General features: G+C 60.9%; 1 protein-coding gene across 1 annotated transcript in view; it reads left to right on the top strand.

The window, feature by feature from the left end:
- The window catches only part of LOC137335346 (sodium- and chloride-dependent neutral and basic amino acid transporter B(0+)-like), a 123,406-nt gene that overhangs the window by 37,724 nt on the left and 68,603 nt on the right, over nucleotides 1–17,079 (top strand). Inside the window, exon 3 of the mRNA XM_068000680.1 lies at nucleotides 3,525–3,687. Within this exon, the coding sequence (XP_067856781.1) occupies nucleotides 3,525–3,687 (163 nt within the window). The remainder of the gene's footprint in view (nucleotides 1–3,524; nucleotides 3,688–17,079) is intronic.

Genomic DNA, 17,079 nt, shown 5'->3' on the forward strand with positions numbered 1-17,079 from the left:
AATCAAAGATTCAGAGTTTCTTCATCAGTTATATTATAGACCTATGTAAGACTCTTTGAGATATGGCAGCCATCTTGATATTCATCATGTCCAATCTCAATGCTAGATATCAGGCTTACTTATCAGCAACTACTTAATCTTGGTTCTCCTATGAGAGGGTTTGCAAAGACATGTACCTGCTATGAGATGACTTCTTCTCCAGGATGCTAAGTGACAAATTTGTTTAGGCCAGAGCCCTCCTCTCGCCGTAACCATTTTTTGTTTTTGCCACAAATCTATCTATCTCCATCAAATATTCCGGATGCAGATAACTTTTGCAGAATTAAGGAGTCATGCATATAAGCAAGATAATTGGCATAGACATTGTGGTTACAGATTTGCAATTTCTGGGCCATAAGTTTTGCCAAGCTTTGGAACTAAATCTGCATTGCAGTTCCATTAAACTCCAAACAATTGCAGCTTTCATCAATAATTGAAGAATTTAAAGTGCAGAAGACCAGAGCTCTGATCATTTTGTTGATCTCTTAATGATGATTAATGTAGTTACAAAGCAATTGTCCCAATATTTAAGGGTGGAACATCCTGCAAACCAAACTTGATAGCAACCTGGGGGCAGATTTTCATCCCCACCCCCTTCACGTTGGGTGGTAATGGAGCAATGGCATGATGAAAATGGCAGTTGCAGCACTTACTGCCCTGATCCCACTTATGTCTGGGTCAGCGTCAGGTAGGAGTCTTGAAATGGGCGGTCCAGGTACCAACTGTAAACAGGAAAGAGCCTCATTAGTCTATGCAAATCAGAGTCCTACAATGGCAATAGGACCACAAAGACAAACTTTCAGCTCCATCAAACAAAATGGTCTCTTCAGTGCAGAATCCACCTGAGGGATACCACTATGCTGCTCATACTGGCACTAATATAGTGGTGATCATAATTAGGTTCAGAATTTGGGGAAAATGGAGCGGAACGGTTAGCCATCCCCACTTAACCCTATTTAAATGCAGCAGGGTGGGCATTAAAGGGCAATTGTGCTATTTCTGGAGGAAAATTCTGGTGCTGCCTCAGTGATAAATTGTGTGGGCTGCTTCAAATGAAACACACAAGACAACAGCTTTAAAGAACAACCAGGCTTTCATTATTGCATGAACCTTTCTAACCATCTCCATACGGATACTTCAAGATCAAACCAGAGCTTTGACTCTATAAAAAAATGTTATCTCCTCTGGCCGCCAATTGGCAATAACCCAACCCAATTTTACACATCAGTATGTTACACACTTTCTTTCCTACCTTTCCAAACCGTTAGTTAAGATTCTCCACAATGGTTGACAAGTTTCTATGGATCTAATTATTTTTCCTGCTCTTGATCCTCGCCCCCTCCCCGAACCAAGGCAACTTGAGGTCCAGATCCTGTCTATCCACAGATATACCTGTCCAGAATCTGAGCTAGATATAGATAGAGAGTAGAGAGCGAAACAGACAGAAGAAAATAGTGAATAAAAAAAACAAGTGAATAAATACAACAAAAAGCAAAAAGAATAAGTCAGCACGAGAAAAGTATTAAAAAAAGAAAAGGGATTACTCCAGCTTTGCGATAAGGCAATAATAAGAAAGAGTACTTCAGGTGTGCTGTGAAACATTAAGTGATAAACATCACACAATGACTATCACTACTAAAAAGTAAAAATCCTTTTCCGATAGACGTATTTATTTTTAAATTCTGGTTACAATTGAAAATGAACAGCCTTCTGGAGATGGCAGTTTAAATTGCTCGAGATAAAAATGCAGCTGACGTAACAGTTAAACGGCCGCCCAACGGAACGACCAACGACCATCGAACGGTTCGCCTCAGCAGCGCCGGGTCTTTTGGCGGAAACCCAACATTTATCAGATGCGACGCCGTCAGTTTTTAGAAATTATTTTCCTTCAATATTTATGCCCTGACCGTTTCTAAATTTGAAAAGTTGGGCCCTGGAGAGTCGCGCTGCGACTTCGGAATCGGCATCGCCGGATACCGGTCGTCGAGCTGAAATGTAGATCATATTTTTATTAATTACATTAACATGTCCAACTCTCTGCTGCTTGATGAGGAAAGCGCATAGCTAGAAAAACAGCCGCAGATCCAACTCCACCAAGACATTAACAAACCTCCCAGTAAATGCAAAAAAAAACTAAAAGAAATGTTCAATAGATCATCATATATTCTCCCACAACGTGACCAACTAATACACCCTGAAATTGTGAGTATTTTCCCCCCAATATGCAAGTCTTAAACCCTGAGAACTCATTTACGGTTCAGGGATTTACTTGTTATATATAGTAGCAGATCTGCTGTTGCTCGCAGAAAGTCTGTCTTTTAATAATGATAAACATTTTTTATTTGCTCCCTAGATGTTGGCAAGGCTGCATTTATTGTCAATCCCTAGTTGCCCTGAGAAGGTGGGCTTGAATGGCTGAAGTCCACGTAGTGATGGTGTTAGGCCTCTCCCAGGAGATTACATGGCTGGTGGTGGGTGGGGAGCAACTGAGGTTGTGTTGCTTAGCTGCAACACGGTTGAATGGAACAGACTGCATGGACTAGCTGGTCTTTTCTTGTCCGTCTTTTTCGTATATTGTATGCAGGTAGGGATATTGACCCACTGACATCAATAATATGTCCAAGTCAGAATGGTGTGCGACTTGGAGTTAGTGTTCCCACAACATTGCTACTCATCCTTTTTGGTGTTAGAAGTTGATGTCATGTATTCTCCTGCTGGAGTATAACTGTCAGTAAACATGTGACCACCAGGTCTAATTGCTTGTTTCTCTGAGGTCATTTGGGGGCTAACCTCTGAGGCATGCACATATGCCTGGAATTACCCCTACCCAAATGCATCACTTTGCATTTATCTACATTGAAGGACAACTGCCACACATGGGGCCCATCATCCCAATATAACTCGATCAACATGTAGTCTTCATTTCATCGACATTCCTAACTTCTGCACCCATCTTGGTGTCATCAGCAAAATAAAAAATTGTTCCTTCAACACCTTCATCAAAATCATTGATCAAGAAGATGTGGGACTACACTTGTGACTGCATACTGTACAGAATTGCTTCCGCCTCTGGCCAGCACTGCGGATTACATTATCTTCACTATTCATTTAATACCCCAGTCATATTCTGGTTCGACAGCCCAATCAGCCTGCAGAATCTCTTGAGAACTTTTGAGGTCCTTGATCACTGTGAGTCCTGACATAAATGTAAAAGACCTCACTTATTATCACATATTCACAATTCTCTTTTCCACTGCCTTTCTAATAACAGATTTTGTACATCTCAATTGAATATTATACCTAAATGTATGCAGGTGTTCAGTATGAGGTTGTTGCCTTTGAAACAACTGCAAGTAAAAAGGAATGATCCAAGTGATTAGAGAATTGTGGTATTTTCTTAAAAGGTACATCAAGACAATAGTTGTTTGAGTTATTGTGAAGCAAAATCTTATTTGCTTAGCCTGGAAATGTTTTACTTTCTCCAGCAAACCAAAGGCTCAGCTAGGTTTGAAGATACTGAGCATATTGACCGGAAAGCGCGAGGTGTATGGACCACGAAAGCTGACTACATCCTTTCAATGATAGGCTATGCTGTGGGACTGGGCAACGTCTGGCGATTCCCTTATCTGGCTTACAAAAATGGAGGAGGTGCCGTAATCAAACTGATGAGCAAAGAGGGTCATAGAGAATTACATTCAAATTAAATATATAGGAATAAATTGATTTAGGAAGGACAAATGACCAGAAAACACCCTCTTTCTCCCAGCCTTCTCATTTTCTCTCCCTCTGCGCCCCCCCCACCTTTGTTTACTCTCTCTCTCGTTCACCCTCGTTCTCTCGTTCACCTTCGTTCTCTCACTCGCCCTCGTTCTCTCGCTCTCTCTTGCTCGCCCTCGTTCTCTCGCTCTCTCGTTCGTCCTCGTTTTCTCGCTCGCCTCGTTCTCTCGCTCGCCCTCTTTCCCTCACTCTCTCGCTCGTCCTCGTTCCCTCGCTCTCTCTCGCTCGCCCTCGTTCCCTCACTCGCCCTTGTCCTCTCGATCTCTCTCGCTCGCCCTCGTCCAATCGCTCTCTCTCGCTCGCCCTCGTCTTCTCGCTCGCCCTCGTCCTCTCGCTCCCTCTCGCTCGCCACGGTCTCTCGTTCACCCTCGCCCGCCCTCGTGCTCTCGCTGTCTCTCGCTCGCCCTCGTTCTCTCGCTCGCCTCGGTCTCTCGTTCACCCTCGCCCGCCCTCGTGCTCTCGCTGTCTCTCGCTCACCCTCGTTCTCTCGTTCACCCTCGTTCTCTCGCTCGCCCTCATCCTCTCGCTCGCCCTCTCGCTCTCTCTCGCTCGACCTTGCCCTCTCGCTCTCTCTCGCTCGCCCTCGTCCTCTCGCTCGCTCTCGTCCTCTTGCGTTCTCTCGCTCGCCTCGGTCTCTGGTTCGCCTCAGTCTCTCGTTCATCCTCACCCGCCCTCGTGCTCTCGCTGTCACTCGCTCACCCTCGTTCTCTCGTTCGCCCTCGTTCTCTCGCTCGCCCTCGTCCTCTCGCTCGCTCTCGTCCTCTCGCGCTCTCTCGCTCACCCTCGTTCTCTCGCTCCCTCTCGCTTGCCCTCGTCCTCTCGTTCTCTCGCTCTCTCTCGCTCACCCTGGTCCTCTCGCTCTCTCTCGCTCGCCCTCGTCCTCTCATTTGTCCTCACTCGTCCTCGTCCTTTCGCTCTCTCTCGCTCGCCCTGGTCCTCTCGCTCGCTCTGGTCCTCTTGCTCTCTCTCGCTCTCTCTCGCTCGTCCGTCGTTCTCTTGTTCTCTCTTGCTCGCCCACTTCCTCTTGCTTGCCCTCTCGCTCGCCCTTGTCCTCTCATTCTCTCTCGCTCGCCCTCATCCTCTCACTTTCCCTCGCTCGCCCTCGTCCTTTCGCTGTCTCTCGCTCGCCCTTGTCCTCTCGCTCGCCCTGGTCCTCTCGCTCGCCCTCGTCCTCTCGTTCTCTCTCGCTCGCCCTCATCCTCTTCCTCTCTCTCGCTGGCCCTCGTCTTCTCACTCACCCTCGTCCTCTCGCTAACCCTGGTCCACTCGCTCGCCCTCGGTGGCCCTGGTCCTCACGCTCGCCCTTGCTGGCACTCGTCCTCTCGCTGGGCCTCGCTGGCCCTGGTCCTCTCGCTCGCCCTCGCTGGCCGTCGTCTTCTCGCTCGCCCTCACTGGCCCTCGTCCTCTCGCTCGCCCTCGCTGGCCCTCGTCCTCTCGCTTGCCCTCGCTGGCCCTCGTCCTCTTGCTCGCCCTCATGCTCTCGCTCGCCCTCGCCAGCCCTTGTGCTATCACTTGCCCTCGCCGGCCCCCGTTCTCTCGCTCACCCTCGCCGGCCCTCGTTCTCTCGCTGGCCCTCGTGTTCTCGCTCGCCCTTGTCCTCAGCCCTCTCTCGCTCGCTCTCGTTCTCTCTCGCTCTCTCTCGCTCGTCCCTCATTCTCTTGTTCTCTCTTGCTCGTCCTCTTCCTCTTGCTCGCCCTTGTCCTCTCACTCTCTCTCGCTCGCCCTCATCCCCTCACTTGCCCTCGCTCGCCCTCGTCCTTTCGCTCTCTCTCGCTCGCCCTGGTCCTCTTGCTCACCCTGGTCCTCTCGCTGTCTCTCGCTCGCCCTCTCGCTCTCTCTCGCTTGCCCTCGTCCTCTCGTTCTCTCTCGCTCGCCCTCATCCTCTCCCTCTCTCTCGCTGGCCCTCGTCCTCTCGCTGGCCCTGGTCCCCTCGCTGGACCTCGCCCTCTCGCTCGCCCTCGCTGCCCGTCGTCTTCTCGCTCGCCCTCGCTGGCCCTCGTCCTCTCGCTCGCCCTCGCTGGCCCTCGTCCTCTCGCTCGCCCTCGCTGGCCCTCGTTCTCTCATTGGCCCTCGTTATCTCGCTCGGCCTCGTGCTCTCGCTCGCCCTCAACAGCCCCTGTTCTCTCGCTGGCCTTCGTTCTCTTGCTCGCCCTCGCTGGCCCTCCTCCTCTTGCTCGCCCTCGCTGGCCCTCGTTCTCTCGTTCGCCCTCACTTGCCCTCGTTCTCTCGCTCGCCCTTGCTTGCCCTCGTTCTCTCGCTCGCCCTCATTCTCTCGCCCTCGTTCGCCCACTCGACCTCTAGTTCGTCCTTGTCCTCTCGCTCGCCCTCATCCTCACGCTCTCGATCGCCCTCGGCCACTCGCTCGAGCTAGTCCTCTCGCTCGCACTCGTCCTCACACTCTCGCTCGCCCTCGTCCTCTCGCTCGCCCTCGACCTCTTGCTCTCTCTCGCTCGCCCTGAACCTCTCGCTCTCTCTCACTCGCCCTCGTCCTCTCGCTCGCCCTCGTCCTCTCGCTCTCCCTTGACCTCTCGCTCGCCCTCGTTCTCCCGGTCTTCCTCTCGCTCCCTCGCTCGCCCTCGTCCTCTCGCTCTCTCTCGCTCGCCCTTGACTTCTCGCTCGCCCTCGTTCTCCCGCTCTTCCTCTCGCTCCCTCGCTCGCCCTGATCCTCTCGCTCTCTCTCGCTCGCCCTCGTCCTCTCGCTCGCCCTCATCCTCTCGCTCGCCCTTGACCTCTCGCTTGCCCTCGTTCTCCCGCTTTTCCTCTCGCTCCCTCGCTCGCCCTCGTCCTCTCACTCTCTCTCGCTCGCCCTGGTCCTCACGCTCTCTATCGCTCCACCTTGTCCTCTCACTCACCCTCGTCCTCTCGTTCGCCCTCTCACTTGCCCTGGTTCTCTCGCTTCTCACGCTTGCCCTCGTCCACTCGCTCGCCCTCACTGGCCCTCGTTCTCTCGCTCGCCCTCGCTGGCCCTCGTTCTCTCGCTCGCCCTCGCTGGCCCTCGTTCTCTCGCTCGCCCTCGCTGGCCCTCGTTCTCTTGCTCTCTCTCGATGGCCCTTGTTCTCTCGCTCGCCCTGGCTGCCCATCGTTCTCTCGCTCGCCCTCGCTGTCCCTTGTTCTCTCGCTCGCCCTCGTGCTCTCGCTCGCCCTCGCCGCCCCTTTTGCTCTCGCTCGCCCTCGCTGGCCCTTGTTCTCTCGCTCGCCCTCGCTGGCCCGCGTTCTCTCGTTCGCCCTCGCTTGCCCTCATTCTCTCGCTCGCCCTCGCTGGCCCTCGTTCTCTCGCTCGCCCTCGCTGGCCCTCGTTCTCTCGCTCGCCCTTGCTGGCCCGCGTTCTCTCGTTCGCCCTCGCTTGCCCTCGTTCTCTCGCTCGTCCTCGCTGGCCCTCGTTCTCTCGCTGGCCCTCGTTCTCTCGCTCACCCTCGCTGGCCCTCGTTCTCTCGCTTGCCCTCGTTCTCTCGCTCTCCCTCGCTTGCCCTCGTTCTCTCGCTCGCTCTCGCCGGCCCTCATGCTCTGGCTGGCCCTCGTCCTCTCGCTCGCTCTCTCGCCCTGGTCCTCTCGCTTCTCTCGCTCGCCCTTGTCCTCCCGCTTTCTCTCGCTCGCCCTTGTCCTCTCGCTTGCCCTCGACCTCTTGCTCTCTCTCGCTCGCCCTGGTCCTCACGCTCTCTATCGCTCTCTCTCGTTCCCCGCTTTCTCTCGCTCACCCTCGTTCCCTCGCTCTCTTTCGCTCGCCCTCGTTCCCTCGCTTGCCCTCGACCTCTTGCTCTCTCTCGCTCGCCCTGATCCTCTCGCTCTCTCTCACTCGCCCTCGTCCTCTCGCTTGCCCTCGACCTCTTGCTCTCTCTCGCTCGCCCTGAACCTCTCGCTCTCTCTCACTCGCCCTCGTCCTCTCGCTCGCCCTCGTCCTCTCGCTCTCCCTCGACCTCTCGCTCGCCCTCGTTCTCCCGGTCTTCCTCTCGCTCCCTCGCTCGCCCTCGTCCTCTCGTTCTCTCTCGCTCGCCCTTGTCCTCTCGCTCGACCTCGTTCTCTCTTGCTCGCCCTGGTCCTCTCACTCTCTCTCGCTCGCCCTGGTCCTCACGCTCTCTATCGCTCCATCTTGTCCTCGCACTCACCGTCGTCCTCTCGTTCGCCCTCTCACTTGCCCTGGTCCTCTCGCTTCTCTCGCTCGCCCTTGTCCACTCGCTCGCCCTCACTGGCCCTTGTACTCTCGCTCGACATCACTGGCCCTCATCCTCTCGCTCGCCCTCGCTGGCCCTCTTCCTCTCACTCGGCCTTGTGGCCCTCCTCCTCTCGCTCGCCCTCGCTGGCCCTCGTCCTCTCACTGGCCCTCGTTCTCTCGCTCGCCCTCACTGGCCCTCGTTCTCTCGCTCGCCCTCGCTGGCCCTCGTTCTCTCGCTCGCTCTCGCTGGCCCTTTTTTTCTCTCGCTCGCCCTCGCTGCCCATCGTTCTCTCGCTCTCTTTCGCTCGACTTGTTCCCTCGCTCTCGTCCTCTTGTTCTTTCTCGCTCTCTCTCGCTTGCCCTCGTCCTCTCGCTTGCCCTCGACCTCTTGCTCTCTCTCGCTCGCCCTTGTCCTCTCGCTCGCCCTCGTTCTCTCTTGCTCGCCCTGGTCCTCTCACTCTCTGTCGCTCGCCCTGGTCCTCACGCTCTCTGTCGCTCCACCTTGTCCTCTCACTCACCCTCGTCCTCTCGTTCGCCCTCTCACTTGCCCTGGTCCTCTCGCTTCTCTCGCTTGCCCTCGTCCTCTCGCTCGCCCTCGCTGGCCCTCGTTCTCTCGCTCGCCCTCGCTGGCCCTCGTTCTCTCGCTTGCCCTCGCTGCCCCTCGTTCTCTCGCTCGCCCACGCTGGCCCTCGTTCTCTCGCTCACTCGCCCTGGATGCCCATCGTTCTCTCGCTCGCCCTCGCTGTCCCTTGTTCTCTCGCTCGCCCTCGTGCTCTCGCTCACCCTCGCCGCCCCTTTTGCTCTCGCTCGCCCTCGCTGGCCCTTGTTCTCTCGCTCGCCCTCGCTGGCCCGCGTTCTCTCGTTCGCCCTCGCTTGCCCTCGTTCTCTCGCTCGCCCTCGCTGGCCCTCGTTCTCTCGCTGGCCCTCGCTGGCCCTCGTTCTCTCGCTCGCCCTCGCTGGCCCGCGTTCTCTCGTTCGCCCTCGCTTGTCCTCGTTCTCTCGCTCGTCCTCGCTGGCCCTCGTTCTCTCGCTCGCCCTCACTGGTCCTCGTTCTCTCGCTTGCCCTCGTTCTCTCGCTCGCTCTCGCCGGCCCTCGTGCTCTGGCTGGCCCTGGTCCTCTCGCTCGCTCTCTCGCCCTGGTCCTCTCGATTCTCTCGCTCGCCTTGGTCCTCTCGCTCTCTCCAGCTCACCCTGGTCCGCTCGCTCACTCTCGCTCGCCCTGGTCCTCTCGCTTTCTCTCGCTCGCCCTTGTCCTCTCGCTTGCCCTCGTCCTCTTGCTCTCTCTCGCTCGCCCTGATCCTCGCGCTCTCTCTCGCTCGCCCTGGTCTGCTCGCTCACTCTCGCTCGCCCTCGTCCTCTCGCTCTCTCTCGCTCGCCCTTGTCCTCTCGCTCGCCCTCGTTCTCTCTTGCTCGCCCTGGTCCTCAAGCTCTCTATCGCTCCACCTTGTCCTCTCACTCACCCTCGTCCTCCCACTCGCACTCGTCCTCTCGCTTCTCTCGCTCGCCCTTGCTGGCCCTCGTTCTCTCACTCGCCCTCGCTGGCCCTCATTCTCTTGTTCGCCCTCGTTCTCTCGCTCGCCCTCGCTGGCCCTCGTTCTCTCGCTCGCCCTCGCTGGCCCTCGTTCTCTCGTTCGCCCTCGCTTGCCCTCGTTCTCTCGCTCGCCCTCGCTGGCTCTCGTTCTCTCGTTCGCCCTCGCTTGCCCTCGTTCTCTCGCTCGTCCTCGCTTGCCCTCATTCTCTCGCTCGCCCTCGCTGGCCCTCGTTCTCTCGTTCGCTCTCGCTGGCCCTTATTCTCTCGCTCGCCCTCGCTGCCCATCACGCTCTCACTCGCACTCGCGCTCTCGATCTCCCTCGCCGGCCCTCGTGCTCTCGCTGGCCCTCGTCCTCTCGCTCTCTCTCTCGCCCTGGTCCTCTCGCTTCTCTCGCTCGCCATGGTCCTCTCACTCTCTCTAGCTCACCCTGGTCCACTCGCTCACTCTCGCTCGCCCTGGTCCTCTCGCTCTCTCTCGCTCGCCCTCGTCTTCTCGCTTGCCCTCGACCTCTTGCTCTCTCTCGCTCGCCCTGATCCTCTCGCTCTCTCTAACTCGCCCTTGTCCTCTCGCTCGCCCTCGTTCTCTCTTGCTCGCCCTGGTCCTCTCACTCTCTCTCTCTCTCGCTCTGGTCCTCACGCTCTCTATCGCTCCACCTTGTCCTCGCACTCACCCTCGTCCTCTCGTTCGCCCTCTCATTTGCCCTGGTCCTCTCGTTTCTCTCGCTCGCCCTCGTCCACTCGCTCGCCCTTACTGGCCCTTGTACTCTCGTTCGACCTCACTGGCCCTCGTCCTCCCGCTCGCGCTCACTGGCCCTCATCCTCTCGCTCGCGCTCACTGGCCCTTGTCCTCTCGCTGACCCTCGTTCTCTCACTTGCCCTCGCTGGCCCTCGTTCTCTCGCTCGCCCTCGCTGGCCCTCGTTCTCTCGCTCGCCCTCGCTGTCCCTTGTTCTCTCACTCGCCCTCGTGCTCTCGCTCGCCCTCGCCGCCCCTTTTGCTCTCGCTCGCCCTCGCCGGCCCTCGTGCTCTCGCTGGCCCTCGTCCTCTCGCTCTCTCTCTCGCCCTGGTCCTCTCGCTTCTCTCGCTCACCATGGTCCTCTCACTCTCTCTAGCTCACCCTGGTCCACTCGCTCACTCTCGCTCGCCCTGGTCCTCTCGCTCTCTCTCGCTCGCCCTCGTCTTCTCGCTTGCCCTCGACCTCTTGCTCTCTCTCGCTCGCCCTGATCCTCTCGCTCTCTCTCACTCGCCCTCGTCCTCTCGCTCGCCCTCGTCCTCTCGCTCGCCCTCGTCCTCTCGCTCGCCCTCGTCCTCTCGCTCTTCCTCTCGCTCCCTCGCTCGCCCTCGTCATCTCGCTCTCTCTAACTCGCCCTTGTCCTCTCGCTCGCCCTCGTTCTCTCTTGCTCGCCCTGGTCCTCTCACTCTCTCTCTCTCTCGCTCGCCCTAGTCCTCACGCTCTCTATCGCTCCACCTTGTCCTCGCACTCACCCTCGTCCTCTCGTTCGCCCTCTCATTTGCCCTGGTCCTCTCGTTTCTCTCGCTCGCCCTCGTCCACTCGCTCGCCCTTACTGGCCCTTGTACTCTCGTTCGACCTCACTGGCCCTCGTCCTCCCGCTCGCGCTCACTGGCCCTCATCCTCTCGCTCGCGCTCACTGGCCCTCATCCTCTCGCTGACCCTCGTTCTCTCACTTGCCCTCGCTGGCCCTCGTTCTCTCGCTCGCCCTCGCTGGCCCACGTTCTCTCGCTCGCCCTCGCTGGCCCTCGTTCTCTCGCTCGCCCTCGCTGTCCCTTGTTCTCTCACTCGCCCTCGTGCTCTCGCTCGCCCTCGCCGCCCCTTTTGCTCTCGCTCGCCCTCGCTGGCCCTTGTTCTCTCGCTCGCCCTCGCTGGCCCGCGTTCTCTCGTTTGCCCTCGCTTGCCCTCGTTCTCTCGCTCGCCCTCGCTGGCCCTCGTTCTCTCGCTCGCCCTCGCTGGCCCGCGTTCTCTCGTTCGCCCTCGCTTGCCCTCGTTCTCTCGCTCGTCCTCGCTGGCCCTCGTTCTCTCGCTGGCCCTCGTTCTCTCCCTTGCCCTCGTTCTCTCGCTCGCCCTCGTGCTCTCGCTCGCCCTCGCTGGCCCTTGTTCTCTCGCTCGCCCTTGCTGCCCATCGTTCTCTCGCTTGCCCTCGCTGGCCCTCGTTCTCTTGTTCGCCCTCGTTCTCTCACTCGCCCTCGCTGGCCCTCATTCTCTCGCTCGCCCTCGTTGGCCCTCGTTCTCACGCTCGCCCTCACTGGCCCTCGTTCTCTCGCTCGCCCTCGTTGGCCCTCTTTCTCTCGCTCGCCCTCGCTGGCCCTCATTCTCTCGCTCGCCCTCGCTTGCCCTCGTTCTCTTGCTCGCTCTCGCTGGCCCTCGTTCTCTCGCTCCCCCTCACTGCCCATCGCACTCTTGCCCGCCCTCGCACTCTCGCTCGCCCTCGCCGGCCCTCGTGCTCTCGCTGGCCTTCGTCCTCTCGCTCTCTCTCACTCGCCCTGGTTCTCTCGCTCTCTCTTGCTCGCCCTGGTCCTTTCGCTCGCCCTCGTCCTCTCGCTCTCTCACTCGCCCTCGTCCTCTCGCTCGCCCTCATCCTCTCGCTCGCCCTCGTTCCCCCTCTCTTCCTCTCGCTCCCTCGCTCGCCCTCATCCTCTCGCTCTCTCACATTCGCTCCCGTCCTCTCTCTCGCCCTCGGCCTCTCGCTCTCTCTCGCTCGACCTGGTCCTCTCGATCTCTCTCACTCGCCCTCGTCCTCTTGCTTTCTCTCGCTCGCCGTCGTCCTGACGCTCTTACTCGCTCGCCCTCGTCCTCTCGCTCTCTCTCGCTCGCCCTCGTCCTCTCGCTGTCTCTCGCTCTCTCTCGTTCCCCGCTCACTCTCGCTCGCCCTCGTTCCCTCGCTCTCTTTCGCTCGCCCTCGTTCCCTCGCTCTCGTCCTCTTGTTCTTTCTCGCTCTCTCTCGCTCGCCCTCGTCCTCTCGCTCGCCCTCGTCCTCTTGCTCTATCTCACAAGCCCTTGATCTCTATAGCTCGCCCTCGTCCTCTCGCTCTCTCTCACTCTCCCTCATCCTCTCACTCACTCTCGCCTGCCCTCGTGCTCTCGCTCATTCTCGCCCGCCCTTGTTCTCTCTTGCTCGCCCTCGCTCTATCTCGCTCGTCCTCGCTCTCTCTCGCTCGCCCTCGTTCCATCGCTCTCTCTCGCTCGCCCTCGTTCTCTCGAGCTCTCTCGCTCGCCCTCATTCGCATCCTCTCTCTTGCTTGCCCTTGTGCTCTCACTGCCTCTCGCTCACCCTCGTCCTCTTGCTCTCTCTCGCTCGCCCTCGTCCTCTCGCTCTCTCTCGCTTGCCCTCGTCCTCTCGCTCGCCCTCGTCCTCTCGCTCTCTCTCGCTCGCCCTCGTCCTCTTGCTCTCTCTCGCTTGCCCTCGTCCTCTCTCTCATTCTCGCCCGGCCTTGTCCTCTCGCTCACTCTCGCTCGCCCTCGGCCTCTCGCTCTCCGTCGTCCCGTCGCTCTCACTCGCTCACCCTCCTTCTCTCACTCTCTCTCGCTCGCCCTCGTCCTCTCGCTGTCTCTCGCTCGCCCTCGTCCTCTCGCTCTCTCTCACTCTCTCTCGTTCCCTGCTCTCTCTCGCTCGCCCTCGTTCCCTCACTCTCTTTCGCTCGCCCTCGTTCCCTCGCTCTCGTCCTCTTGTTCTTTCTCGCTCTCTCTCGCTCGCCCTCGTCCTCTCGCTCGCCCTCATCCTCTCGCTCTATCTTACAGGCCCTCGATCTCTATAGCTCGCCCTCGTCCTCTCGCTCTCTCTCACTCTCCCTCGTCCTCTCACTCACTCTCGCCTGCCCTCGTGCTCTCGCTCATTCTCGCCCGCCCTTGTTCTCTCTTGCTCGCCCTCGCTCTATCTCGCTCGTCCTCGCTCTCTCTCGCTCGCCCTCGTTCCATCGCTCTCTCTCGCTCGCCCTCGTTCGCTCGAGCTCTCTCGCTCGCCGTCTTTCGCTTCCTCTCTCTTGCTCGCCCTCGTGCTCTCGCTCTCTCTCGCTGGCCCTTGTCCTCTCGCTCGGCCTCGCTGGCCCTCGTCCTCTCGTTTGCCCTCGCTGGCCCTGTCCTCTCGCTTGCCCTCGCTGGCCCTCGTCCTCTCGCTCGCCCTCGCTGGCCCTTGTTCTCTCTCGCTCACCCTCATTCCCTCGCTCGCCCTCGTTCTCTTGCGCTCTCTCGCTCGTTCTGTTGCGTTCTCTCGATCGCCGTCATTCTCTCGTTTGCCCTCGTTCTCTTGCTCACTCTCGCCTGCCCTCGATCTCCCTCAGTCGCCCTCGCTCTATCTCGCTCTCCCTCATCCTTTCGCTCTCCCACGTCCTCTCGCTCGTCCTCGTCCTCTCGCTGTCTCTCGCTCGCCCTCGTCCTCTCGCTCTCTCTCGTTCCCTGCTCTCTCTCGCTCACCCTCGTTCCCTCGCTCTCGTCCTCTTGTTCTTTCTCACTCACTCTCGCCTGCCCTCGTGCTCTCGCTCATTCTCGCCCGCCCTTGTTCTCTCTTGCTCGCCCTCGCTCTATCTCGCTCGTCCTCGCTCTCTCTCGCTCGCCCTCGTTCCATCGCTCTCTCTTGCTCGCTCTCGTTCTCTCGAGCTCTCTCGCTCGCCCTCGTTCGCTTCCTCTCTCTTGCTCGCCCTCGTGCTCTCGCTCTCTCTCGCTGGCCCTCGTCCTCTCGTTTGCCCTCGCTGGCCCTGTCCTCTCGCTTGCCCTCCCTGGCCCTCGTCCTCTCGCTCGCCCTTGCTGGCCCTTGTTCTCTCTCGCTCACCCTCGTTCCATCGCTCTCTCTCGCTCGCCCTCGTTCTCTTGCGCTCTCTCGCTCGTTCTGTCGCGTTCTCTCGATCGCCGTCATTCTCTCGTTTGCCCTCGTTCTCTTGCTCACTCTCGCCTGCCCTCGTTCTCTCGCTCACTCTCGCCCGCCCTCGTTCTCCCTCAGTCGCCCTCGCTCTATCTCGCTCTCCCTCGTCCTCTCGCTCGCCCTCGTCCTCTCGCTCGCCCTCGTCCTCTCGCTCGTCCTCTCGCTCTATCTCGCTCGACCTCTCGCTCTCTCTCGCTCGCCCTCGCCCTCTCTCTCTCGCTCGCCCTCGTCCTTTCGCTCTCTCTCGCTCTCCCTCGTCCTCTCGCTCGCCCTCGTTCTCTCGAGCTCTCTCGCTCGTCCTCGTTCTCTTACGCTCTCTCGCTCGTTCTATCGCACTCTCTCGCTCGTTCTATCGTGCTCTCTCGATCGCCTTCGTTCTCTCAATCGCCCTCATTCTCTCATTCGACCTCGTTCTCTCGCTCGCCTCATTCTCACGTTCACCCTCGCTCGCCCTCGTTCTCTCGCTCGCCCTCGTTCCTTCGCTCTCTCTCGCTCGCCCTCTTCCTCTCGCTCTCTCTCGCTCGGCCTCGTCCTCTCGCTCTCTCTCGCTCGCCCTGGTCCTCTCGCTCTCTCTTTCTCGCCCTGGTCCTCTCGCTCTCTCTCACTCGCCCTCGTCCTCTCGCCCGCTCTCGCTCTCTCTCTTTCTCGCCCTGGTCCTCTCGCTCTCTCTTTCTCGCCCTGGTCCTCTCGCTCTCTCTCGCTCGCCCTCATCCTCTCGCTCATCTTCATCTTCTCACTCGCCCTCGCCGGCTCTCATGCTCTCGCTCTCCTTCGCCCGATCGCGAGCCCTCGCTCCGCCTTGTCCTCTCGCGCGACCACGCCTCGCCCTACCCCGCCCCATCCTCTCGTGTGCCGTCGCCCCGCCCCGCCCTCTGGCGCGCCCCGGCCCGCCCCCGTCCTCTGGCGAGACCCGGCCTGCCCCGCCCTCTGGCGTGCCCCGGCCCGCCCCCGCCCTCTGCGCGCCCCGGTTCACACCCGCCCCCTGAAGTGCCCCGGCTTGCCCCCTCCTCTGGCGCGCCCTAGCCCGCCCCCGCCCTCTGACGCACCCTTGCGCTCCCCCTCACCCGCCCGCGCTCCCCCTCGCCCGCGCCCTCGTCCTGCCGCTCCCCAGCACTCGCCCTCCCGCTCCGCCGCCCTCGTCCTCCCCTCTCCTGCCCCTGCTCCCTCACTGGCCCCACTTCCTCGCCCGCCCCGGCTCTCTGCCCCTGCGTCCTCCCTCGCGCCCCGGCTTTCTGCCCCTGCGTCTCCCCTCGCGCCCCTGCTCTCTGCCCCCAAGTCCCCCCTCGCGCCCCGGCTCTCTGCCCTCGCGCCCCGGCTCTCTGCCCCTGCATCCCCCTCGTGCCCCGGCTCTCTGCCCCCGCGTCCCGCCTCGCCCCCGGCTCTCTGCCCCCGCGTCCCCCCTTGCACTCCGGCTCTCTGCCCCCGCGTCCCCCCTCGCGCCCCGGCTCTCAGCCCCCGCGTCCCCCCTCTCTGCCCCCACGTCCCCCCTCGTGCCCCCGCTCTTTGCCACCCCGTCCCCCCTCGTGCCCCCACGTCCCCCCTCGCGCCCCAGCTCTGCCCCCGCTTCCCCTCTTGCGCCCCAGATCTCTGCCCCCGCATTCCCCCCTCGGTCCCCGCTCTCTACCCCCGTATCCCCGCTCGCGCCCCCGCTCTCTGCCCCCGCGGCCCTCCTCTCTGTCTCCACGTCCCCCCTTGTGCCCCAGCTCTCTGCCTCTGCGTCCCCCCTCGCGCCCCCAATCTCTGCCCCCGCGTCTCCCCTCGCGCCCCCGCTCTCTGCCCCTGCGTCCCCCTTCGCGCCCCTGCTCTCTGCCCCCGCGTCCCCCGTCGCGCCCCCGTTCTCTGCCCCAGCGCCCCCCCCTCCGCCCCCGCTCTCTGCCCCCGCGTCCCCCTCCGCCCCCGGTCTCTGCCCCCGCGTCTCCCCTCGCGCCCCCACTCTCTGCCCCCGCATCTCCCCTCGCGCCCCCGCTCTCTGCCCCTGCGTCCCCCCTCGCGTCCCTGCTCTCTGCCCCCGCGTCCCCCGTCGCGCCCCCTTTCTCTGCCCCCGCGTCCCCCCTCGGCCCCCGCACTCTGCCCTCGCGTCCCCTCTTGCACCCCCGCTCTCTGCCCCCGTGTCCCCACTAACGCCCCGGCTCGCTGCCCCCACGTCCCCCCTTGCACTCTGGCTCTCTGCCCCTGCGTCCCCCCTCGCGTACCGGCTCTCTGCCCCCGCGTCCCCCCTCGGGCCCCGGCTCTCTGCCCCTGCATGCCCCCTAGCGCCCCGGCTCTCAGCCCCCACGTCCCCCCTCGCGGCCCCCCTCCCAGCCCCCACGTCCCCCCTCGTGCCCCCACGTCCCCCCTCGCGCCCCCGCTCTCTGCCCCCACGTCCCCCCACGTGCCCCCGTGTCCCCCCTCGCGCCCCAGCTCTCTGCCCCTGCGTCCCCCTCGCGCCCCAGCTCTCTGCCCCCGTGTCCCCCTCACGCCCCAGCTCTGCCCCCGCTTCCGCCCTTGCGCCCCAGATCTTTGCCCCCGCATTCCCCCCTCGGCCCCCGCTCTCTGCCCCCGCGTCCCCCCTCAGCCCTCGCTCTCTGCCCCCGTGTCCCCCCTCGCGCCCCCACTCTCTGCCCCCGCGTCCCCCCTCGCACCCCCTATCTTGGCCCCCGCGTCCCCCCTCGCGTCCCCACCTACCCCCTTTCTTTCTGAGGGTCTGCAGTTCTGAAATGAGTTTCTTTCAAAA

Source organism: Heptranchias perlo, chromosome 19 (genome assembly GCF_035084215.1).
Source record: "Heptranchias perlo isolate sHepPer1 chromosome 19, sHepPer1.hap1, whole genome shotgun sequence".
Lineage (NCBI taxonomy): Eukaryota > Metazoa > Chordata > Chondrichthyes > Hexanchiformes > Hexanchidae > Heptranchias > Heptranchias perlo.